Consider the following 25,804-nt stretch of genomic DNA (forward strand, 5'->3'; position numbering starts at 1 on the left):
TAGGATCATGCAAACCAATCTTGTATAGTAATTAGCGTTATTTGACCTACTGTTGTTGTTACTTCTTTCTTATCTCAGGTAAATATGAAGGCAGGGCATGTTGAATATGATAAATTCTACATCCCAGAGGTTTCCAGCTTGGTGGATATCCAGGAAGATTACCTCTTGTGGCTTCTAAACCAAGCAGGAATGGTGAGTGCTCTGGAATGGGAAGGGGGATCATATCAGTTAATGAGCAAAATGTGCACCTGTTTAAGGGAGTACAGATAAACTTTGTTTGCATGTACATATATGGTACGTCTGTAGCACAACCTTGCCAAAAGTCAGCAGAGTCCTGTACGCAGTAAAACACAAGCATTAAGTCAACAATTGATAGGAAAGTTAGCTGGCTCTTGAATGGTAATGCACTGATTTGTAGTGTTGAAGCCATACTCTTTAAAGAACCTTTTCCTAAATGGGGGCAGTGTTGGGGCCATCTTGGTAGATACTGAGAAGTTGTTCCAGATCCTGGGTGTGTAAATGTTAAAGATCTGCTGCTTTGTTTTTTTCTTAGTACACTTTAGACTACAGTCTCTTGGTCTTATGGTGTGATAGTGTCATAGTTCCTTGAGGGTGAAGTAGGTGTCTGGGGGTTAATCCAAGTGACTTAGCATTGAGTAGAAGTCTGGATTTGGGACAGTCAACTTTCATGTGATTAAGTTGCGCTAGTATTGTTTTTTTCTTTGATGTTAGTGACAAGTAACAGGAATCCTGTCTTGGTTGGGTTGAGCTTCAAACAAGCACTTTACATCCAGGTCTGGATGATGTACAGGCAGGGTTTGAGGTGCTGAATGTCTGAAGCAGAGAAGACTCATGTGGCATTGTGTTGTCGGCATATTGGTAAATCTTGACGCCGTTCTCTGTGAGTGGAGTTTCAAGTAGCTCCACTTAGATGTTGAACAATATAGTGAAAGTATAGAACACTGGGGATCACAGCAGGTGAAGGAGAGCATTTGTGACCTGGAGGTACGGGTGTGAGCAAACTTGTGTCAGTAGGAAAGTGAGGTCTATGGCAAAAGCAGCAGAGAAAGACTTCCAGTATCAGGGGTTGTTAGAAATGGGGTCTCTAGTTGGTAGTCGGTTTGCACCCTGTCCAAGTAGGGATCAGCACTCTAGTCAGGTTAGGGGAGATACCCACTCAGATAACCCCTGCTCACTCCGTCGTTAGATTGGCACAAGCAGTCAGTATTATCTCAGAAGCAATGTGTAAAGCATTTGCACATAACACACAGTAATAAGTGAAAACACTACAAAAGGACACCACACCAGTTTTAGAAAAATAATCAGTATTTATCTGTGTAAAACAAGACCAAAATGCTACAAGTCTAACATACAGTGCTAAAGATATGAATTTTGCAAGATTTACTCAAAAATACAATTCCTTGAAGTGGATAGCTCCATCTGGGGCTATCACGGCGTCGTGATCAACAAAACCAACAGTTGAGGCCGGCTGCGCCGTCGCGGGCTAGCTACGGTGTCAGGGAGACCCGCAAAACTGTACCTTTGGAATTTTAGGGCGTCATGATCCTCGCAGTGAGCTTGAGAGAGCGGCTTCTCTGGCGTCACAGTGTTGGTTCCGGAGTCGGTGCGGGTGTCCTCAGGCCGTTGAAGTCACACGCGTTGCAGATCGAACTCCCGGCTGATGAAGTAAGGAGCACTGGTGTGGATGGCGTCAGGGCTGCGGTGCGAAGCGGGACAATTTGATATGCGGTGCCCACAGGTCACATTGCAGGCAGTGGCTCGGCGTCGTTGAGACGAGGGCTGCAGTGTAAAGCAGGGCAGTGCGACGTGCGGTGTCACCAGGCCACGGTGCAAGCAACGTCGTTGTCATTTCTGAAGCGCTGTTGTTGCTAGGCCCAAGCCAGTGGTGCAGGATGGGACGGTGCTTCATGTACCTCATGAGCCGTGTCCACAGGCTATGGTGCAGGCAGCGGCACCAGTATCAGCAGGAGCAGCGGCGTGAGGGATGCCCAGGTCGCGGTGCGAGGAGCGGCTCAGTGAAGTAGTCCGATGACGGCGTCGGTGGGACCAGGGTCGCATTGGTAGGTCACAGTGCAGGCCAGCAGCGTCATTGGCAGCGGCCCAGAGGTTTCTCCTCTTGAACAGCATAAAACACAGTTCCCAGTGCTGCAGATTGAGGAATCTAAAGTCTTTGGTGTCTCTGAGACTTCCAGCAGGAGGCAAGCTCTACTCAAAGCCCTTGGAGAACTCTCTCAAGCAGGACACACAGCAAAGTTCACCCTTTGCACTCTTTTCAGGCAGAAGCAGCAACTGCAGGCTAGTCCAGCAAAGCAACACAACAAAGGAACAGTACTCCTCCTTCAGCTCTTCAGCTCTTCTCCTGGGCAGATGTTCCTCTTGATTCCAGAAAGATTCTAAAAGTCTGGGGTTTTGAGTCCTCTTCTTATACCCCTTTCTACCTTTGAAGTTGGCAAACTTCAAAGCAAAGTCTCAAGTGTTTGCAAGATCCTTCCTTGTCCAGGCCAGGCCCCAGACACCCACCAGGGGGTTGGAGACTACATTGTGTGAGGGCAAGCACACCCCTTTCAGATGTAAGTGACCACTCCTCCCTCCACTCTAGCTTAGATGGCTCATCAAGATATGCAGGCTACACCCCAGCTCCCTTTGTGTCACTGTCTAGAGGAGAGGTGTGAACAGCCCAACTTTCAAACTGACTCAGACGGGGAATCCACAAACAGGCAGTCACAGAATGGTTTAAGCAAGAAAATGCCTACTTTCTAAAAGTGACATTTTTACACTTGCAATCTAAAAACCAACTTCACTAAAAGCTGTATTTTTAAATTGTGAGTTCAGAGACCCCAACCTCCATATTTCTATCTCACCTCAAAGGGAATCTGCGCTTTAAAGTTATTTAAAGGCAGCCCCCTTGTTAACCTATGAGGGAGATAGGCCTTGCAACAGTGAAACCCAAATTTGGCAGTATTTGACTGTTTGGACAAGTAAAACACACCAGTACAGGTCATACCTTTTAAATACACTGCACCCTGCCCATGGGGCTACCTAGGGCCTACCTTAGGGGTGCTTATATGTACCAAAAGGGAAGGTTTGGGCCTGACAAGTGGGTACACCTGCCAGGTCGAATCGGCAGTTTAAAACTGCACACAGACAGTGTAGTGGCAGATCTGAGACATGTTTACAGGGCTGCTTATGTGGGTGCTGCTGCCCACTAGTATCATTTGATTTACAGACCCTTGGCACCTCTGGTACACTTTACTAGGGACTTACCAGTAAATCAAATATCCCAATTATGGATAAACCAATCAACAGTATAATTTACCTAGGGATCACTTGCACTTTAGCACCGATCAGCAGTGGTAAAGTGCACAGAGTCAATAAACCAACAAAAACAGAGTCCAGTGAACAATACAAACAGGAGGTCAGCAAGCAAAAAGACAGGGGAGACACGCCAAAAAGCTGCCAGGTCTAACCTGGGTCATCTTCATCTTCGGTCAGAAGATCTCATTTACAATGTGTAGAGTATCAGTCTCTGTGCTGATGTATGATGTGAAGTATACAAAAAAGTGATGGAGGCTTTGCTTGAATTAATCTCAACCACTGATAATTACTTGGGATGCATCCCAGTCCAACATTATTTTGCACACCAAACCACCTCGTTTAGACTCCGCCATATGCAAATCAGTTTTGACCCTGCTTCAGTGTGAACAGTCCAGCCCAAATTGCCAGGGCAGGTCCTCCCAGAATCATAACACAATCAACCAAGACCGGTTTGGCCCTTATTAGGGCTCTTCATAAGGGTATAGCTTGGTTCCAGAAGGCAGAAGACCCAACCCAATCAGATTCCTAGTATTTCTTGAGAAGCACTCTTTGCGAATTCCACTGCACTGTACTTTACAGGCATGCAGTGTACGTGTTCTACAGTGAAGGTACACTGAGTTACACTGCAGGTACAGTTATCTACAGAGTTGTGTATTTTGGTAAAACTGTAATATAGCTGTCCCCAGAAAAAGAAAAATACTGTCTTTTACCTCGATATTTTTTAGTTACGTATATGTTAATATTTTCTGTTTTGTCTTACTTTGCTAATTGAATTTAGAAGCATAACTTTGTCCATAGCAGATACACGATTCCATTAAATAAATCTCCTTTCTATTCACAGAAAGTTCGACCAGCAAGCTTGCAGGTAATTCTTTTTAATTTTTGAAGTTTTATGTTGTGTGCTATGCAGGTGAGTCATACTAACACCATTTTCCTTTCAGGATTCTGTGACACTCTGCTCTTATCCTTTCATCTTTGATGCTCAAGCCAAGACCAAAATGCTGCAAACAGATGCTGAGCTGCAGATGCAGGTAACATAATAAATCCCTTTCAACAGTATGTTTTCTTGTGTTATTGGACCTTGTCAGTCAACCAATTTAACCTAAATGTAGGTGTTACTGGTCCTTCATAGACTGTTGCATACAACTTTTAAAAGTCTGTGAAACTGCTTTTCATTTTCTTTAACACCTGTAACCTCGAAACCCTCTAAGCTAGACACAACCAGAACAGTTCGTACAAAACATACCTGTCAGATTTTTTCTCAAAACATTTAAAATTCTAATATTCCTATTCTTTTCATGGGTGAAATGGTTCACTCCACAAAGTAATTGTATTGATTGCTGTAAATATATACGTTTACATTCAGTACAGTATCAGCATAGTTTTATTTAACATAGATGCAATTTTTTTATTTTTTATTTTAAAGAATGTATTGCAAGGATATCACTGTCAGTTTTAGATATTGGCATGTTTTCTTAATTTTTTCATTTTGTGGCATATGCGTGTGCTAAATTCTCTTTAATTAACCGTTGCACCAGCTCGCTAAGGCTATATCCAATAGCTTTGTCAATGTTTCCTCACCTTGATAAGGATGTTTCCCCATTAAAACACAGAGAGAAACTTCCTTGCGCAATTTTATTCTCTAAGTGGTTCTGCACTCTGTATGTGTTTTGTAAACCTATGCTACTGTCACTATGGTGGCCACTAGTGTGCATAAATACACTGTGCATCACTGCCATACTCTAAATGAAAGCTAATTAGGGAAAATCAAGTGAGGCAGTAGCACAGTCTTTGAAGACCATTTGAAATATTAGTGCCATGAGGATGGGCAGTTCTATCTAGAATCCTGACCATAGAGTTTAAAGCATCCTCTGACCTTAAATATTATGTCTTAGACCAAAGCGCATCTCCATGTAGGATTATAAGAAAACCCAATTCTTTGACATTAGACTGCTGCCAGATCTGAACCAAACATATCAGTCCATACAGTGTTTTAGGTACATCACCATTTCATCAGGGGGTAGTAGGATTTTTTTTATTTGGACTGTATTCCAGAGATCTACTTGCACATGTTATCTTGAGCCTTTTAGCCATTTTATTGAGCCTATTATTTTCCCCCCTTTCCCGCTGACGCACAGTTGTAGAAGTTCTCACATACAACCCTATTGCAAAGTATTACCTGAGCAAACACAGAGGAACTTGGTTTTTAGTCATTACCAGTCAGTTTCTATGGTTTCGGATCGGTCCCATAACAGCAACATAATCCCATTCTGAATTTGGAGGTGGGGGGGAGGGGGGGGGGGATTGAAAACAGAGGTTTTCAAAAAATTATTCATGCTGTGCGTGACTGCCAGGTCAGTCAAAAGTAATTACTGATTGTCTTCAATACAGTGATTATCCACTAATAGACTTTTCCATGGAAAGCAATTGTGTCCATTGTGGGAGTATAGTACATGGCTTGTAAGATAGCCAGCTTCTGGACTCTGAAGTTTCTTTACATCTTAACCCTGGATTACTTAAATAATGGCACATCTTTGAAAATTCAGGAGATCGCTTGGCTGCAAGTTGATAGCAATAGCTAATTTATTGTCTCAATAGGTTTAGTTTATGGAACTTCTGCTCTTCTTCAAGAGCAGCTTTTTGATTTCTCAAGTTCCTGTTCTTCTGGGCCATCACCAAACAGTAAAAACATTGGACCCTCTTTACAATGTTAGCTTGGGCATATTTGCATATCTTGGAAGAATACAATTCATTATGTGGGCAGCTAGAAATAATTCCACTAGTAAACACAATCTGAAGCAATCTGGACCTTAGAAATAAACATAAATATAAATCTTCTATGGTTTTCTTTGAATGAGTCTAGTTCTTATTACCCTTTTAACTGATTCAACAATCCAAACTTAATCCAGTAAACATTATTTGTTAGCCATTGCTGCTCATTCACAGACACCTACTGCCATTTTGAGAAACGAAGTTGTGAAGCACCATTTAATGGTTGTCTGCATCCCCATCCTCCTGTTAATTGTGCTCTCCAGTGGGATTTACATTTTTATCTGTGCCTGTTGAGTTTGTGGTATACTGTGGCATAGATATGCTGATTTAGAAGACAGCTTTGGGCTGCTATCACCTATATCAGAAGGATCGATGAGCTTCAAGCTCTTTCATTTGAATAGTCATATAAGTCGTCCACACTCGCAAGTTATCCTTCATATGATTCAAATGATCCTTCAAATGTGTCCTTTATTTTAAAGTTCCTTACCAGTTTTCACTTAAATCAAGGTAGTATGATTCTTGTCTTTCATACTAGGTCCATGCTTCTTTAGAAGAGACAACAGTAGTCAGTCAAGACATTTCAAAAGCTTGAAATGCTACACTGAAAGGGCAAACTTTTTCAGGGTCTCCAAACATCTGTTTGAATCATACTGTGGTCTTTTACTGGGAACAAAGCAGTTAGTCTTGCAACATTATAGCACTTGATGTTCCGGAGAAATTCATATGATCTATACAGTACTATATGCCATGGTTAAGGTGGAAGAGCAAGATTAAACGGTTTATATGGTTCCAGTGCTGGGCAGTGAGTGCCAATCTGAAAGTGGCTCCTTTGTTCCAACTAGTAAGCAACTAACCCAAGAGCCTGTGTTTTTATCCTATCAGCACACCAGTGTCAAATGGTTACAGTACTGTTCAAGGATCCATGGACATTTCATCCAATTGCTGCTTGGTGTCACACTTAGGCACATTCAAGCTGTTTGACTGCTTTTCTGTTGCAACTTTGGTTGTATTTGGGTGCTTCTGTGTAAAGACTGGTTTCTGGACCGTACCACTCTTGTGACTGAACCTAGCTAAGCCTTTGAACTAACTACATTGACACTTTTACCAAAAGAGAACGTATTTGGAAATCCTTAAGTTTAGTATTTCTTTCTCGATTTATAAGTCCCTATCTTTTTCTCTCAATTTTCACGTTCTTACTTTTTCTGTACCATTATTTGCGTTTACTGTAAATGTATTGAATTATATTAATTGTTCCAACCCTCTTTGTAAGAAAGGCTGTAGGCATGCCCAAGTGCACCACGAGTAGTTGTGTTCCTTTTGATCACTTGAAAAAAGATATCAGTGTTAACCAAACTCATAGACTTCTAGCTACAGATTCCTAACCTTTGCATTTCTGAGGCATCAGACTGGATCAGGAAACTTTTGCATGAACAGCACCACTGTGCACCTTAGGGTAGCTTTGTTTAGTTCTGCACAGTGTCGTTAGTGCCAGAAGTGACGTTGCAGTCACCTATATAGATGCCACACAGGTGTGCGGACATCAATTCTTTTCTTTCTGTGCCAGATAACGCTGATCCAAAGAAGAGCTACCCCTCTGTCTCTTTTTGACAGGTTTTATCAACTTTTGGTCAACCGTTTTTTTAAAGTGTCGAGGATGTTTTCAAGGACGACAGATTTTAAGCCGTATGGTGCATGTCATTACGCTATGTCGATTACGGACCCCATCTGGTCTGATTGTGGTGTCTTGAGCACAACCATGACTCGAAGTCGTGCTCGGACTGGCAGGCCATGGCACCAAAAGCTTTGAGGGAGCTGTCCCTAAAGCTGCTCGTGGCCTGGTGGTCGACACCAGCAAGCGCGACTCCTAGGAGACCTTGGTTGCCGATCAAGAAGAAGGTCGTGGGACACTCTGGAAAGAGGCACAAGAAGAAGTCTAAGCGGACTTTGACTTGAGAAACATCGGCGTTCCAGTTCTGGTTCGTTAATGAAGCACTGACTGATGTTCTGCTGAGTACTTGGTCCAAGCCCAGCACAGGGGCTCCTGTAAACAGGACAATTGCCCACCTCCATTGCCCTGCCCCTAGTGATCCTAGTTTCCTCACCCAACACCCCACCCCTGAGAGCTTGGTAGTCCAAGTCTGGACTTCTCACGGTGAGTTCCCTGCCGCTCCCCTGGACAGGGAATTCAAGAGGCTGGATAGCTTACGCAGAAAATGTTTTCTTCCACCAGCCTAGCATTGCGGTCGGTGAACACCGCATGCCTGTTGGGTTAGTTTTCCCATACCTTGTGGGATACAGTTGCTCAAGTGCTGCCACGGGTCCCAGAGGAAGCCCGGGACATCCTTTCCCAAGCAGTGAAAGACGGGAGAGATGTAGCGAAGTTCACCGTTTGGTGTGGTTTGGACACAACTTTCTCTCTGGGCAGATTGGTTTCCTTGACAGTGGCCTTGAAGCACAACGCCTGACTGAGAACATCTGTCTTTTTGGGAGATATCCATGCCAACCTCATGGACATGCCCTCCCATAGGACTCATCTTTTTGGAGACAAAGCCAACCCTGTGTTGGAGTGCTTCAAGGACTTGCAGGCTACGGGCAAGTCCTTAGCCCTCTCGGTGACACCTCACCCCCACTCTTCCTTTCGTGGCTACGGTAGGGGCATGTCACCTCACCAGCTTTATGCCAGCCACCATCCTGCGCAAGCTCCCCAAGCTGTGCGAGGACGTGGTGCATTTCGACCTTGTGGTTCTGGTAGCCAGAAGTCGTCCACCACCAACTTCCCTACAGCTGCAGCCTCTAAGCCCTCCTAGTCTGGTTCTTCAAGACCATGGGTGTCCAGTTGAAGGGAGAATTCAACATCATATTCTCCACTGGCAGTCCACTGCATCGGATAAATAGGTCTTGCAGATCATTCAGAGTGGCTAACTCCCTCCCTTTCCAGTCTTTTCCTCCCCCAATGCCGCCAACACAAGAACGACTGACAGAGGATCATATGTCTTTGCTTTGAGAGGAAGTTACAGCTCTCTTGGTCAAGGGAGCTATAGGGAAGGTTCCATTATGTGAGAAGTACGCAGTGTTTGTTGTTCCTGGTATTTTCTGATTCCCAAAAAGGACAAGGGTCTTCCCTATTCTAGATCTGCAAACAGTCAATCTCTTCATCAACAAGAAGAAATTCAAGATGCTCACTTTGGCTCAGGTCTTGTCTGCCCTAAACCAAGTGGCTGGTAGTGATAGGCTGGCAGGATGTGTATTTTCACATCCTCATCATGCCTGCCCATAGTCATTACCTGCGGTTCAAGGTAGGCCGAGAGCACTTTCAGTTCACTGTGCCCCCCTTTGGCTTTACCCAGCAGCCTTTGGGTGTTTACCAAGGTGTTGGCGGTGATGGCAGCTCATCTGCGCAGGTTAGGGGTTTCAGTCTTTCTCTACCTCAACGACTGGCTTTTGCAGGCATCCTTGCTCCAGACAGTCGTCTCCCACCTTCAGACTATGGCGAAACCCACTGCATTCACTGGGGTTCACTATAAATGTGCCAAAGTCACACCTGACTCCCTCTCAGACGCTCCCTCTCATTGGAGCTGTTCTGGACTGTAGGAGGCTGGACTGGCTTGTAGTGAGTACCAAGGGGTACTTGCACCTTGCACCAGGCCCAGTTATCCCTTATTAGTGTATAGGGTGTCTAGCAGCTTAGGCTGATAGATAATGGTAGCTTAGCAGAGCAGCTTAGGCTGAACTAGGAGACGTGTGAAGCTACTACAGTACCACTTAGTGTCATATGCACAATATCATAAGAAAACACAATACACAGTTATACTAAAAATAAAGGTACTTTATTTTTATGACAATATGCCAAAGTATCTTAGAGTGTACCCTCAGTGAGAGGATAGGAAATATACACAAGATATATATACACAATAGCAAAAATATGCAGTATAGTCTTAGAAAACAGTGCAAACAATGTATAGTTACAATAGGATGCAATGGGGAAACATAGGGATAGGGGCAACACAAACCATATACTCCAAAAGTGGAATGCGAACCACGAATGGACCCCAAACCTATGTGACCTTGTAGAGGGTCACTGGGACTATTAGAAAATAGTGAGAGTTAGAAAAATAACCCTCCCCAAGACCCTGAAAAGTGAGTGCAAAGTGCACTAAAGTTCCCCTAAGGACAAAGGAGTCGTGTTAGAGGAATAATGCAGGAAAGACACAAACCAGCAATGCAACAACTGTGGATTTCCAATCTAGGGCACCTGTGGAACAAGGGGACCAAGTCCAAAAGTCACAAGCAAGTCGGAGATGGGCAGATGCCCAGGAAATGCCAGCTGCGGGTGCAAAGAAGCTTCTACTGGACAGAAGAAGCTGAGGTTTCTGCAGGAACGAAAAGGGCTAGAGACTTCCCCTTTGGTGGACGGATCCCTCTCGCCGTGGAGAGTCGTGCAGAAGTGTTTACCCGCCGAAAGAACGCCAACAAGCCTTGCTAGCTGCAAATCGTGCGGTTAGCGTTTTTGGACGCTGCTGTGGCCCTGGAGGGACCAGGAGGTCGCAAATTGGACCAGCAGAGAGAGGGGATGTCGAGCAAGACAAGGAGCCCTCTCTGAAGCCGGTAGCACCCGGAGAAGTGCCAGAAACAGGCACTACGAGGATGCGTGAAACGGTGCTCGCCGAAGTTGCACAAAGGAGTCCCACGTCGCCGGAGACCAACTTAGAAAGTCGTGCAATGCAGGTTAGAGTGCCGTGGACCCAGGCTTCGATGTGCACAAAGGATTTCCGCCGGAAGTGCACAGGGGCCGGAGTAGCTGCAAAAGTCGCGGTTCCCAGCAATGCAGCCCAGCAAGGTGAGGCAAGGACTTACCTCCACCAAACTTGGACTGAAGAGTCACTGGACTGTGGGGGTCACTTGGACAGAGTCGCTGGATTCGAGGGACCTCGCTCGTCGTGCTGAGAGGAGACCCAAGGGACCGGTAATGCAGCTTTTTGGTGCCTGCGGTTGCAGGGGGAAGATTCCGTCGACCCACAGGAGATTTCTTCGGAGCTTCTGGTGCAGAGAGGAGGCAGACTACCCCCACAGCATGCACAAGCAGGAAAACAGTCGAGAAGGCGGCAGGATCAGCGTTACAGAGTTGCAGTAGTCGTCTTTGCTACTATGTTGCAGGTTTGCAGGCTTCCAGCGCGGTCAGCAGTCGATTCCTTGGCAGAAGGTGAAGAGAGAGATGCAGAGGAACTCGGATGAACTCTTGCATTCGTTATCTAAAGTTTCCCCAGAGACAGAGACCCTAAATAGCCAGAAAAGAGGGTTTGGCTACCTAGGAGAGAGGATAGGCTAGCAACACCTGAAGGAGCCTATCACAAGGAGTCTCTGACGTCACCTGGTGGCACTGGCCACTCAGAGCAGTCCAGTGTGCCAGCAGCACCTCTGTTTCCAAGATGGCAGAGGTCTGGAGCACACTGGAGGAGCTCTGGACACCTCCCAGGGGAGGTGCAGGTCAGGGGAGTGGTCACTCCCCTTTCCTTTGTCCAGTTTCGCGCCAGAGCAGGGCTAAGGGGTCCCCTGAACCGGTGTAGACTGGCTTATGCAGAATTGGGCACATCTGTGCCCAACAAAGCATTTCCAGAGGCTGGGGGAGGCTACTTCTCCCCTGCCTTCACACCATTTTCCAAAGGGAGAGGGTGTCACACCCTCTCTCAGAGGAAGTTCTTTGTTCTGCCATCCTGGGCCAGGCCTGGCTGGACCCCAGGAGGGCAGATGCCTGTCTGAGGGGTTGGCAGCAGCAGCAGCTGCAGTGAAACCCCAGGAAGGGCAGTTTGGCAGTACCAGGGTCTGTGCTACAGACCACTGGGATCATGGGATTGTGCTAACTATGCCAGGATGGCATAGAGGGGGCAATTCCATGATCATAGACATGTTACATGGCCATATTCGGAGTTACCATTGTGAAGCTACATATAGGTAGTGACCTATATGTAGTGCACGCGTGTAATGGTGTCCCCGCACTCACAAAGTTCAGGGAATTGGCTCTGAACAATGTGGGGGCACCTTGGCTAGTGCCAGGGTGCCCTCACACTAAGTAACTTTGCACCTAACCTTTACCAGGTAAAGGTTAGACATATAGGTGACTTATAAGTTACTTAAGTGCAGTGTAAAATGGCTGTGAAATAACGTGGACGTTATTTCACTCAGGCTGCAGTGGCAGGCCTGTGTAAGAATTGTCAGAGCTCCCTATGGGTGGCAAAAGAAATGCTGCAGCCCATAGGGATCTCCTAGAACCCCAATACCCTGGGTACCTCAGTACCATATACTAGGGAATTCTAAGGGTGTTCCAGTAAGCCAATGTAAATTGGTAAAAATGGTCACTAGCCTGTCAGTGACAATTTGGAAAGAAATGAGAGAGCATAACCACTGAGGTTCTGATTAGCAGAGCCTCAGTGAGACAGTTAGTCACTACACAGGTAACACATTCAGGCACACTTATGAGCACTGGGGCCCTGGGTTACCAGGGTCCCAGTGACACATACAACTAAAACAACATATATACAGTGAAAATTGGGGGTAACATGCCAGGCAAGATGGTACTTTCCTACACAACCCCCCCCCCCCCAAACGAAGGACAATAAGACTAGCCATGACCTGATGAGTCTTCATTGTCTAAGTGGAAATATCTGGAGAGTCCATCTGCATTGGAGTGGCTACTCCCAGGTCTATGTTCCACTGTATAGTCCATTCCCTGTAGGGATATGGACCACCTCAACAATTTAGGATTTTCACCTTTCATTTGTTTTAGCCAAAGTAGAGGTTTGTGGTCTGTCTGAACAATGAAGTGAGTGCCAAACAGGTATGGCCTCAACTTCTTCAGAGCCCAGACCACAGCAAAGGCCTCCCTCTCAATGGCAGACCAACGCTTTTCTCTAGGGGTCAACCTCCTACTAATAAAAGCAACAGGTTGATCCTGGCCCTCAGAATTAAGTTGTGATAGGACTGCCCCTACTCCTAATTCAGATGCATCAGTTTGGACATAGAATTTTTTAGAGTAACAAGGGCTTTTCAGGACAGGTGCAGAGCACATGGCCTGCTTCAGCTCCTCTAAAGCTTTCTGACAGTTTGCTGTCCATAATACCTTTTTAGGCATTTTCTTGGATGTGAGGTCATTAAGAGGGGCTGCAATGGAGCCATAGTTCTTAATGAACCTCCTGTAATACCCAGTGAGGCCTAGGAAGGCTCTCACCTGAGTGAGTGGTAGGGGGAACCCAATCAATAATTGTTTGGATTTTCCCCTGTAGTGGTGCAATCTGTTCCCCACCAACAAGGTGTCCCAGATAAACCACCTTACCCTGCCCTATCTGGCACTTTGAAGCCTTGATAGTGAGGCCTGCCTTTTGCAGGGCCTCCAAAACTTTCCATAGGTGGACCAGGTGATCATCCCAGCTGGAGCTAAAGACCGCTATATCGTCCAAATATGCTGCACTGAAAGCTTCCAGCCCTTGCAGGACTGTGTTCACCAACCTCTGAAAAGTGGCAGGTGCATTTTTCAAACCAAAAGGCATTACAGTAAACTGGTAATGTCCTCCAATGGTTGAAAATGCACTCTTAGGTTTAGCATCTTCTGACAATTTGATCTGCCAATACCCTGCAGTCAAGTCAAAAGTGCTTAGATACTTGGCAGATGCCAGTGTATCTATGAGCTCATCTGCCCTGGGTATAGGGTGAGCATCAGTTTTGGTTACCAAGTTGAGACCTCTATAGTCTACACAAAACCGCATTTCCTTCTTTCCATCTTTGGAATGGGGTTTTGGTACCAGTACCACAGGAGAAGCCCATGGACTGTCAGAGTGTTCAACCACTCCTAGTTCTAACATTTTCTGGACCTCTTGCTTTATGCAGTCCCTGACATGGTCGGGCTGCCTATAGATCTTACTTTTGACAGGTAAACTGTCTCCAGTATCTATAGTGTGCTCACACCAAGAAGTGGTACCTGGCACAGTAGAGAAGAGTTCAGAGAATTGATCTAGGAGATTTATGCAATTATCTTTCTGCTCAGCAGTAAGACAATCAGCCAAAACTACACCTTCCACAAGAGCATCTTGTTCTGTGGAAGAGAAGAGATCAGGTAGAGGATCACTGTCTTCTTCCTGTCCCTCATCTGTTGCCATGAGCAGGGTGAGATCAGCCCTGTCATAGTAGGGTTTCAGGCGGTTGACATGGAGCACCCTAAGGGGACTCCTGGCAGTGCCTAAGTCAACTAAATAGGTGACTTCTCCCTTCTTTTCAACAATTGTGTGGGGACCACTCCATTTATCTTGGAGTGCTCTTGGGGCCACAGGCTCCAAGACCCACACTTTCTGCCCTGGTTGGTACTGAACCAAAACAGCCTTCTGATCATGCCATTGCTTCTGGAGCTCTTGGCTGGCCTGAAGGTTTTTACTGGCCTTTTTCATGTACTCAGCCATCCTTGATCTGAGGCCAAGTACATAATCCACAATATCCTGCTTAGGAGCTTTTAAAGGTTGTTCCCAACCCTCCTTTACAAGTGTGAGTGGACCCCTAACAGGGTGTCCAAAAAGAAGTTCAAAGGGGCTGAAGCCCACTCCTTTCTGGGGTACCTCCCTGTAGGCAAAAAGGAGGCATGGTAGAAGGATATCCCATCTCCTGCGGAGTTTTTCAGGGAGACCCATAATCATGCCTTTGAGAGTTTTATTAAATCTCTCCACCAGTCCATTTGTTTGTGGATGATAGGGTGTTGTGAACTTGTACGTTACACCACACTCCTTCCACATGGCCTTTAAGTATGCAGACATGAAATTGCTTCCCCTGTCTGATACTACTTCCTTTGGGAAGCCCACCCTGGAAAATATTCCCAGGAGGGCCTTTGCCACTGCAGGAGCTGTAGTGGTCCTTAAAGGAATAGCTTCAGGATATCTTGTGGCATGGTCCACTACCACCAAGATAAACCTATTGCCTGAAGCAGTAGGAGGGTCAAGGGGGCCAACTATGTCAACCCCTACCCTTTCAAAGGGAACCCCAACCACAGGCAGTGGAATAAGGGGTGCCTTTGGGGTGCCACCTGTCTTGCCACTGGCTTGACAGGTTTCACAGGACTTACAAAATTCCTTTGTGTCCTCAGACATCCTAGGCCAATGAAACAATGGAACCAATCTGTCCCAAGTTTTCATTTGACCCAGGTGTCCAGCTAGGGGAATGTCATGTGCCAGGGTTAGGAGGAACTTTCTGTACTCCTGAGTAATCACTAATCTCCTGGCAGCTCCAGGTTTAGGATCCCTATGCTCAGTGTACAAGAGGTTGTCCTCCCAGTAAACTCTGTGAGAGTCACTGACATCCCCATTAGCCTGTTTGACAGCTTGCTGCCTGAGACCCTCTAATGTGGGACAGGTTTGCTGTGCCACACTCAGCCCCTCTCTGGCAGGCCCCCCTTCACCCAAAAGCTCAGCAGTGTCTGCTTCCAGCTCCTCTGGTGTAGGTTCTGCACAGGGAGGGAATTCTTCTTCCTCAGAAGTTGAATCCACTGTAGAGGGAGGGATAGTAGGAAGTGGTTTGCTTCTACTAGCCCTAGCTTTAGGGAGCACTTGGTCCATTGTTCCAGGATCCAAGCTTCCCTGTCCTTTTTGCTTTTTGGCCTGAGCCCTTGTCAAAGCAAAAATATGCCCTGGGATGCCCAGCATTGCTGCATGGGCCTCCAACTCCACATCTGACCAAGCTGATGTCTCCAAATCATTCCCTAATAGACAGTCTACAGGTAAATCTGAAGCTACCACAACTTTCTTTGGACCAGTAACCCCCCCCAGTTGAGATTTACAACAGCCATGGGGTGGCTAAGTGTGTTGTTGTGAGCATCGGTTACTTGGTACTGGTGACCAAGTAGGTGTTGTTCAGGGTGGACCAGTTTCTCTATGACCATAGTCACACTGGCCCCAGTGTCCCTGTAGGCCTGAACCTCAACACCATTTATTAGGGGTAGCTGCTTGTACTTATCCATATTAAAGGGACAAGCAACTAAGGTGGCTAAAACAATAGTCCCCTCAGAGACTAACACAGCCTCTGTGGCCTCCCTAACAAGGCCAACCCCAACTAAGTTACCAATAGTGAGCCCAGCTACTCCCTTGGATTGGCTATTAGTAGGTTTGCTCCCACCACTACTGCTATTAGTAGGGACACTAGGTGTAGCAGTAGGGGTTGTAGTGGTAGGAGGCTTGGTGCCTTTCTTTGGACAACTGGGATATGTTGTCCAATGGCCTTTTATTTTACATAAATAGCACCATGGTTTCTTTTCCTTGTTCTGATTAAAAGAGGATTTGGACCCACCACCCCCACCAGAGTGTTTTTGTGGGCCTGATGAAGACTCCTTTTTAGATTTGTCCCCACCCTTGTCAGAAGACTTACCATCCTTCTTTTTGTTGCCATCTTTGTCACCCCCTGTATGAACTTTTCTGTTCACTCTTGTTCTGACCCATTTGTCTGCCTTCTTTCCCAATTCTTGGGGAGAGGTCAGATCAGAGTCCACCAAGTACTGGTGCAACAAATCAGACACACAATTATTAAGAATATGCTCTCTCAGGATCAAGTTATACAGGCTGTCATAATCAGTAACTTTACTGCCATGTAACCACCCCTCCAAGGCCTTCACTGAATGGTCAATGAAATCAACCCAGTCTTGTGAAGACTCCTTTTTGGTCTCTCTGAACTTTATCCTGTACTGTTCAGTGGTTAAGCCATAACCATCCAGGAGTGCATTCTTAAGAACTTGGAAATTATTAGCATCATTTTCTTTCACAGTAAGGAGCCTATCCCTACCTTTTCCACTAAATGATAGCCATAGGATAGCAGCCCACTGCCTTTGAGGGACATCCTGTACAACACAGGCCCTCTCAAGTGCAGCAAACCACTTGTTAATGTCATCCCCCTCCTTATAAGGGGGAACTATCTTATGCAGATTCCTGGAATCATGCTCTTTTGCAGGATGACTATGGGGAATACTGCTGCTGCCACCATGGGTTTCTAAACCCAGTTTCTGTCTCTCCTTCTCTACTTCTAAAGTCTGTCTATCCAAATCCAGCTGTTGCTTCTTGAGCTTCAGTCTGGTTTGTTCCACTCTCAATCTATTGAGCTCCCTTTCTAACAATCTGTCATCAGGGTGGGTGGGAGGGACATGCCTTGAAACAGAAGTATGGTGAGAATGGACAGAAGGAGACCTGTCCCTTACAGAAGCCACCCTAACAGCTTGGCTAACAGAAACATCACTACCAGTATGGTGAGAATAAATGATTTTGCTATGATGTGAGACAACACTATTTATATGGTGTGGCTCATCATCATTACCAACTATGCTAGACTGTCTAGTAATGGGCAGGCTAGGAAGTTTCTTTCCTGAATCTTTTCCTGGGGGAGTCCCTGGATCAGATTGAGAACCATTAGCTACTTTTTCAACAGATTGGGCACTTATGGCCTTATCCTGTACTCTAAGCATGTTAATTAACAGTTCTAAGGAAGGATTCTTCCCTACACTCAAACCTCTCTCTATGCAGAGATTCCTTGCTCCTTTCCAGCTAAGGTGATCATATGCAAGTTTGGACAGATCAACATTTTGGCCTGTGCCAGACATTTTTTTGAGAGAGTTAAAGTGATAGTAAAAGATAAAAAGTTTGTCAGAGCTTTTAGAAAGACAGAGAAAAAAAACTTTTTAAACTTTTTAGAACTTTTTAGAAAGTTAGAAGTACTTTTCAGCACTTAGATAAGAGTGAAAAGAGGAAATGCAAAACGTTTTGGCTATGTGTATATACACTGACCTGGTTTTGTATATTTTTCTCTTATGAAAAGTACAATGACAAGAGTGGTAAGTAGTCTCAAAGCACTTATCCCACCGCTGCACAACCAATGTATGAGGCTGGACTGGCTTGTAGTGAGTACCAAGGGGTACTTGCACCTTGCACCAGGCCCAGTTATCCCTTATTAGTGTATAGGGTGTCTAGCAGCTTAGGCTGATAGATAATGGTAGCTTAGCAGAGCAGCTTAGGCTGAACTAGGAGACGTGTGAAGCTACTACAGTACCACTTAGTGTCATATGCACAATATCATAAGAAAACACAATACACAGTTATACTAAAAATAAAGGTACTTTATTTTTATGACAATATGCCAAAGTATCTTAGAGTGTACCCTCAGTGAGAGGATAGGAAATATACACAAGATATATATACACAATAGCAAAAATATGCAGTATAGTCTTAGAAAACAGTGCAAACAATGTATAGTTACAATAGGATGCAATGGGGAAACATAGGGATAGGGGCAACACAAACCATATACTCCAAAAGTGGAATGCGAACCACAAATGGACCCCAAACCTATGTAACCTTGTAGAGGGTCGCTGGGACTATTAGAAAATAGTGAGAGTTAGAAAAATAACCCTCCCCAAGACCCTGAAAAGTGAGTGCAAAGTGCACTAAAGTTCCCCTAAGGACAAAGGAGTTGTGTTAGAGGAATAATGCAGGAAAGACACAAACCAGCAATGCAACAACTGTGGATTTCCAATCTAGGGTACCTGTGGAACAAGGGGACCAAGTCCAAAAGTCACAAGCAAGTCGGAGATGGGCAGATGCCCAGGAAATGCCAGCTGCGGGTGCAAAGAAGCTTCTACTGGACAGAAGAAGCTGAGGTTTCTGCAGGAACGAAAAGGGCTAGAGACTTCCCCTTTGGTGGACGGATCCCTCTCGCCGTGGAGAGTCGTGCAGAAGTGTTTTCCCGCCGAAAGAACGCCAACAAGCCTTGCTAGCTGCAAATCGTGCGGTTAGCGTTTTTGGACGCTGCTGTGGCCCTGGAGGGACCAGGAGGTCGCAAATTGGACCAGCAGAGAGAGGGGACGTCGAGCAAGACAAGGAGCCCTCTCTGAAGCCGGTAGCACCCGGAGAAGTGCCAGAAACAGGCACTACGAGGATGCGTGAAACGGTGCTCGCCGAAGTTGCACAAAGGAGTCCCACGTCGCCGGAGACCAACTTAGAAAGTCGTGCAATGCAGGTTAGAGTGCCGTGGACCCAGGCTTGGCTGTGCACAAAGGATTTCCGCCGGAAGTGCACAGGGGCCGGAGTAGCTGCAAAAGTCGCGGTTCCCAGCAATGCAGCCCAGCGAGGTGAGGCAAGGACTTACCTCCACCAAACTTGGACTGAAGAGTCACTGGACTGTGGGGGTCACTTGGACAGAGTCGCTGGATTCGAGGGACCTCGCTCGTCGTGCTGAGAGGAGACCCAAGGGACCGGTAATGCAGCTTTTTGGTGCCTGCGGTTGCAGGGGGAAGATTCCGTCGACCCACAGGAGATTTCTTCGGAGCTTCTGGTGCAGAGAGGAGGCAGACTACCCCCACAGCATGCACAAGCAGGAAAACAGTCGAGAAGGCGGCAGGATCAGCGTTACAGAGTTGCAGTAGTCGTCTTTGCTACTATGTTGCAGGTTTGCAGGCTTCCAGCGCGGTCAGCAGTCGATTCCTTGGCAGAAGGTGAAGAGAGAGATGCAGAGGAACTCGGATGAGCTCTTGCATTCGTTATCTAAAGTTTCCCCAGAGACAGAGACCCTAAATAGCCAGAAAAGAGGGTTTGGCTACCTAGGAGAGAGGATAGGCTAGCAACACCTGAAGGAGCCTATCACAAGGAGTCTCTGACGTCACCTGGTGGCACTGGCCACTCAGAGCAGTCCAGTGTGCCAGCAGCACCTCTGTTTCCAAGATGGCAGAGGTCTGGAGCACACTGGAGGAGCTCTGGACACCTCCCAGGGGAGGTGCAGGTCAGGGGAGTGGTCACTCCCCTTTCCTTTGTCCAGTTTCGCGCCAGAGCAGGGCTAAGGGGTCCCCTGAACCGGTGTAGACTGGCTTATGCAGAATTGGGCACATCTGTGCCCAACAAAGCATTTCCAGAGGCTGGGGGAGGCTACTTCTCCCCTGCCTTCACACCATTTTCCAAAGGGAGAGGGTGTCACACCCTCTCTCAGAGGAAGTTCTTTGTTCTGCCATCCTGGGCCAGGACTGGCTGGACCCCAGGAGGGCAGATGCCTGTCTGAGGGGTTGGCAGCAGCAGCAGCTGCAGTGAAACCCCAGGAAGGGCAGTTTGGCAGTACCAGGGTCTGTGCTACAGACCACTGGGATCATGGGATTGTGCCAACTATGCCAGGATGGCATAGAGGGGGCAATTCCATGATCATAGACATGTTACATGGCCATATTCGGAGTTACCATTGTGAAGCTACATATAGGTAGTGACCTATATGTAGTGCACGCGTGTAATGGTGTTCCCGCACTCACAAAGTTCAGGGAATTGGCTCTGAACAATGTGGGGGCACCTTGGCTAGTGCCAGGGTGCCCTCACACTAAGTAACTTTGCACCTAACCTTTACCAGGTAAAGGTTAGACCTATAGGTGACTTATAAGTTACTTAAGTGCAGTGTAAAATGGCTGTGAAATAACGTGGACGTTATTTCACTCAGGCTGCAGTGGCAGGCCTGTGTAAGAATTGTCAGAGCTCCCTATGGGTGGCAAAAGAAATGCTGCAGCCCATAGGGATCTCCTGGAACCCCAATACCCTGGGTACTTCAGTACCATATACTAGGGAATTCTAAGGGTGTTCCAGTAAGCCAATGTAAATTGGTAAAAATGGTCACTAGCCTGTCAGTGACAATTTGGAAAGAAATGAGAGAGCATAACCACTGAGGTTCTGATTAGCAGAGCCTCAGTGAGACAGTTAGTCACTACACAGGTAACACATTCAGGCACACTTATGAGCACTGGGGCCCTGGGTTACCAGGGTCCCAGTGACACATACAACTAAAACAACATATATACAGTGAAAATTGGGGGTAACATGCCAGGCAAGATGGTACTCCCTCTCAGACGCTCCCTCTCATTGGAGCTGTTCTGGACACAGTTCAGTTTTGGGCTTATCCTCTTGAGCAGTGAGTCCAGGATATTCAGCTTATAATACTGATGTTTCAGCCTCTGTCCTGTATTTCAGTGAGAATGACTCTGAGGCTGCTGGGTCTCGTGGCCTCCTGTATCCTGCTGGTGAATCATGCCAGATGGCATATGCGGGTTCTGCAGTGGGACCTGAAATTCCAGTGGGGGGCAGCATCAGGGGAATCTCTCCCACAGGGTCCAGATATCGGAGGGAACTGCAAAGGATCTGCAGTGGTGGCTGGTGACTCGCAATTGGGTCAAAGGCAGACTTCTCTCCCTTCCCCAACCAGATCTGACAGTAGTGACAGATGTGGCACTCCTTGGAGTAGGCCGGCCATCTGGGAGAGATGAAGATCAGAGGACTCTAGTCTCTAGTGGAATCAAGACTTAACATCAACTTGTTGGAGCTCCGTGCGATGCGGCTAGCATTGAAGGCATTTCTTCCCTCTGTTAAGGGTAAGTTGGTGCAGGTGTTTACAGACAGTACCATTGCCATGTGGTACTGCAGCAAGCAGGACCGAGTGGGGTCGTGGACACATTGTCAAGAGACCTTGTGCCTCTGGGCATGGCTGGAACAGCAGGGCATATCCCTGGTGGTTCAACGCCTGCCAGGTTCTCTGAAAGCCATGACAGACAAACTCTGGCATCGATGCATAGCTGGTCAGTAGTGCCCTTTCCATGCAGAGTTGGCGCAAGGACTTTTTCAGCAATGGGGAGAGCCTTGGTTAGATCTGTTCACCTCATAAGAGAACATGAAATATCAGCCGTTTTGCACGTTGGAGTTTCCAAGGCATCTATCGCTCAGAGATGCTTTTCGTCTTCAGTGGAGTTCAGGCCTCCTGTACGCATTTCCACCCCTACCACTTCTGCCGTTGAGTTCTTAAGAAGATCAGGAATGACCAGGCCCAAGTAATTCTTGTGGCTCCGGACTGGGCATGGAGAGTCTGGTATCCTGAGCTTCTGAAAATGAGCATTAATCCTCCGATCGGGATACCCCTTTGGGAGGATCTTCTGTCTCAGCAAGAGGGGAGGGTCCTCCATCCGAACCTGTCAACTCTCCACCTCTTTGCGTGGAGTTTGAGCGGCAACATTTGATAGCTTTTGACCTTCCTCCTGAAGTCCGAGAAGTTATCTTGGCGGCCCTCCACCAAAACAGTATACGCCAGTCGTTGGCAAACATTTGTAAAATATTGTTCAGAAAAGTCTATTGAACCTCTTTTTACTTGTCTTTCTGATTCTCTTCTCTTTATTCTTACCCTTGCCCAGTAGGGCTCTTCCCTAGGCACTCTCAAGGGTTATCTCTGCTCTGTCTACCTTCCTGCGGCTGCCTGACCAACCCTCTTTATTTAAGTCCCCAAACTGTAAATAGGTTTCTGAAAGGGCTTGTATGTGTGTTTCCCCCCTTTCCCTTAATCATGCCTCAGTCGGACCTGAACCTGGTTCTTACTTACCTCATGTGTGCTCCCTTTGAGTCACTACATGACTGTTGCCTCCGGCTACTTACTATCAAGACATTCTTCTTAGTGTCAGCAGCATCTGCTCAGAGGGTGAGTGAGATGCAGGCTTTATCATCTAAGTCTCCCTACATTAATGTGTTTTTGTACAAGGTGGTGCTTCGCACCCAGGCCTTTTTTCACCCCAAAGTGGGGACCCCATTCCATTTGGAACAGTCTGTCACCCAGCCTACCTTTGATGCTCCTCTGCATCCCTCTAAAGAAGAGGAGCCACTACATCATCCTGCCCAAAAAAAGCATTGTCGTTCTAGTTTGACCGCACAAGAGTTCCAGGTGGACAACCAACTCTTCGTGGTCTGTGTAGTAGCTCAAAAAGGCTGGGCAGTACAAAAACAAACCATTTTGTGCTGGATTGTTCTCTGTATCAAGATCTGCTATGCCTTTGCTTAAAAGCAGTCGGATGAGGGCCTGAGGGTCAATTGCACCAGGGGAAAAGCTGCGACCATGGCGTTAGCTCGTGGAGTTAGAGTCCTGGACATCTGCCAGGCAGCAGTGTGGGCGTCCCTGCACACATTTGCCAAACACTACTGCCTGGACAAGTCCATAGGGATGGCTATTTCACCCCTTCTGTCCTGCAGGACCTTCTAGTTTAGAAAATGTGTCCACAGCCCACCACCAGGAGGATATGGCTTGGGTATCTATTCAAAAGTAAGGCATCTGCAGCTAGAAGGCTCTATCAGATCAAAAAGGGCCCTAGTTTTGACACACATTCATGGCTCTGCGATTCTGCAGTAGAAAGTTGTGAAAAGTAACTAATGTCTGCATGCCTGGGTGGCACCTATGCAGGTGACTGAACGTCACTTCTGGCACCACAACGATGCAGCACGAACCTGAACGAAGCCACCCTATGGCGCAGGGGTACTGCTCACGCAAAAGTTTCTGGATCCAGTCAGACGCCTGGTAAATTCAAAGGTAAGGAATCTGCCGCTAGAGATTGTCTCTACCAGATAATGCGTTACCGTAGGTAAGTTCATTAGGTCAAACTTATCTGTGATCAGGGAATTCACTATAGGGTGAGTTTTCTTTAGCCCGTCCTCTGTCAGGTTTCCTTGACAGAGAATGAAAAATTGGGCATTAGCATGGATTCACTGCTCTGATGAAAACTAGAGCAAACCGTAGAGGTATTGAAGTCGCTCACTTGAGTAATTGTTTGTGCTTTTATTATCGAGTCCAGAAATCATTCAGTAGATCCAAGATGGTATTCTTTTCTATCATACATGTTTAGCATCTCTAAATCTTGAAAGTTAATATGGAGGAGTGAGTTGTATATTTTAAAGGTTTATATAGAGGGGGTTTTAACTAAATGTTCAAGGTTTTTTTTTTCTTTGTTCAGGATTTCCCTAGTGAAGTTCATCAGTCAAAATAAGTGGAATTAGTATGAAATATTACTAGGTTAGTAGTAATTTTATCAATAAGGTTGTGTAATCTATTCTGCCAAACTTCAGTTGTTAATTGTGCGGTTTTCTCTATTCTATATAAAAGTTTTAGTTTTTGCCCCAGATAAACCTGTTGCTTGGTCTTCACTGTTGTGTGTGGTAGGCTTATTGGTCAACATGGCCGAGTCATTGTTTAAAGAATATATTGTGTGTTTTGGGGCAGATTTTCAAGTCTCTTCATTCTTGTCTTGTACATATTTTTATTTTAAGTTTTCCCCCTTGTACTGCAGGTAGCTATCAATGGAGCTAATTTACAAAATGTCTTCATGCTTCTCACCTTGGAGCCTCTGCTAGCCAGGAATCCTTTCATGGTTCTCCATGTCCGCAGGAGCAATCTTGTTGGTGACGCTTTGAGGGAACTAAGTATTTATTCGGACATCGACTTTAAGAAACCTTTGAAAGTAAGATTTTTTTATTTGTGCCATCTAAAATTGTTACCCACCGTTGTGGAATTGCTGGACTTTGTTAACATGGTGTATTGCGTGGCATCAGATTTCTTTTTTCCTAAACCAATGTTTGGGGATGCCTTGTTGTTATTAAACAGTAGATAACTAATGCACTTGTTATTGGTGAACAATTAAGATAAGATGTTTTCCCTTTGCATAGTTGGTTATGCATGTTGCATGTGTGACAAATGAGCTTCAGGAAACCAATGTGCGGTTAAAAAATGTTGCTTTATTTTAGCTGATTTATTGATATGCTCGCTTCTTTCTGGAGCCAGTCATCCTTCCAAATTCTCAGTGTTGATGTAGCTTCACGTAGTGGGTCGCAGGGCAGTGTGCTAAGTTTGGAATTTGAGGTGGGCAGTGCATTTTGCCTCAAGAAGCAAAAATGCAGCAAGATTACGTCATTTAAGTTATATTCACAAGTCAAAGAAGGCAGCGATCTGCAAACTGCAGCAAACCATACAAAAGCATGATAAGCATGAGAATATTGAGAGCAGCCAAATTCAAGGAGCTATTGGCAAGCTTCCCAGTGCCTCAAAAACTGATGGGTGAGGAGAAAGTCTGTCATCCAACTCCATTCCTCTCACCCCAACATATCCAGTAAGTGACATTGTGTGTTCTGATAAAATGTTTTTTTTTAAATACATTACATCAATGTCCTAAGGAATTACATAAAGATGTTGACAGCAATGCCATGTTTTTTTTATATATATATATATATATATATATATATATATATATATATATATTTATATTTCAACACACACATACTTTTAAAAAGCGTGTGTTTCATAGCCAGTGGTCCCTTTCACCATCTCTTCTACACTTAATTTGGTTGTTGTCTGCAGACTGACTTAAAGTGCTTGCAGTGCCAGTACCTATTTCTTCTGACATTCTTAACTTAAGCCTGCTTTGTTTTTGCAACAGTCACATCTACCTTTATGTTGATAATTCATGTTAACAGCTGTTGTCCAAAATATCACAGGCCAAGACCTTTTCAGTGATGCATATGTGTGGATTGTGTACTGACAAAATCCAACTAAAATTGTGATAGACCAGCAATTGTTTATCAAGGAACAACATGAAAACACAAGCTGTACTATGAGTTTTTATTTTATTTAAGTAATGCAGTTGTTCCAGGATTGCAGATGAAATGTAAATCTCATGTTTTAAGACGTAAGGTTCTCTGAGTTGAAAAACAGGAGTAAATTAGTTGGAAATAAATTGAGATGAGTCAAATTATCAGAAGGTAGGCAAAGATATTTTCGTTTAATTTATGTATTGTATTTGTTGAACTTAAGTACAAAATTGACTTTAGTGGGAACCTGTGCACTGCACATATCAGTGGTACTTTGA

General features: G+C 45.7%; 1 protein-coding gene across 2 annotated transcripts in view; it reads left to right on the forward strand.

The window, feature by feature from the left end:
- Positions 1-25,804, forward strand: part of HERC3 (HECT and RLD domain containing E3 ubiquitin protein ligase 3) — a 452,060-nt gene that overhangs the window by 288,943 nt on the left and 137,313 nt on the right. For both annotated transcript variants that reach the window (XM_069230256.1, XM_069230257.1), the window contains exons 16-19: positions 79-192; positions 4,178-4,201; positions 4,278-4,367; positions 24,233-24,403. In XM_069230256.1, coding sequence (XP_069086357.1) covers positions 79-192; positions 4,178-4,201; positions 4,278-4,367; positions 24,233-24,403 — 399 coding nt within the window. The remainder of the gene's footprint in view (positions 1-78; positions 193-4,177; positions 4,202-4,277; positions 4,368-24,232; positions 24,404-25,804) is intronic.

This window comes from Pleurodeles waltl, chromosome 1_1 (assembly GCF_031143425.1).
Source record: "Pleurodeles waltl isolate 20211129_DDA chromosome 1_1, aPleWal1.hap1.20221129, whole genome shotgun sequence".
Lineage (NCBI taxonomy): Eukaryota > Metazoa > Chordata > Amphibia > Caudata > Salamandridae > Pleurodeles > Pleurodeles waltl.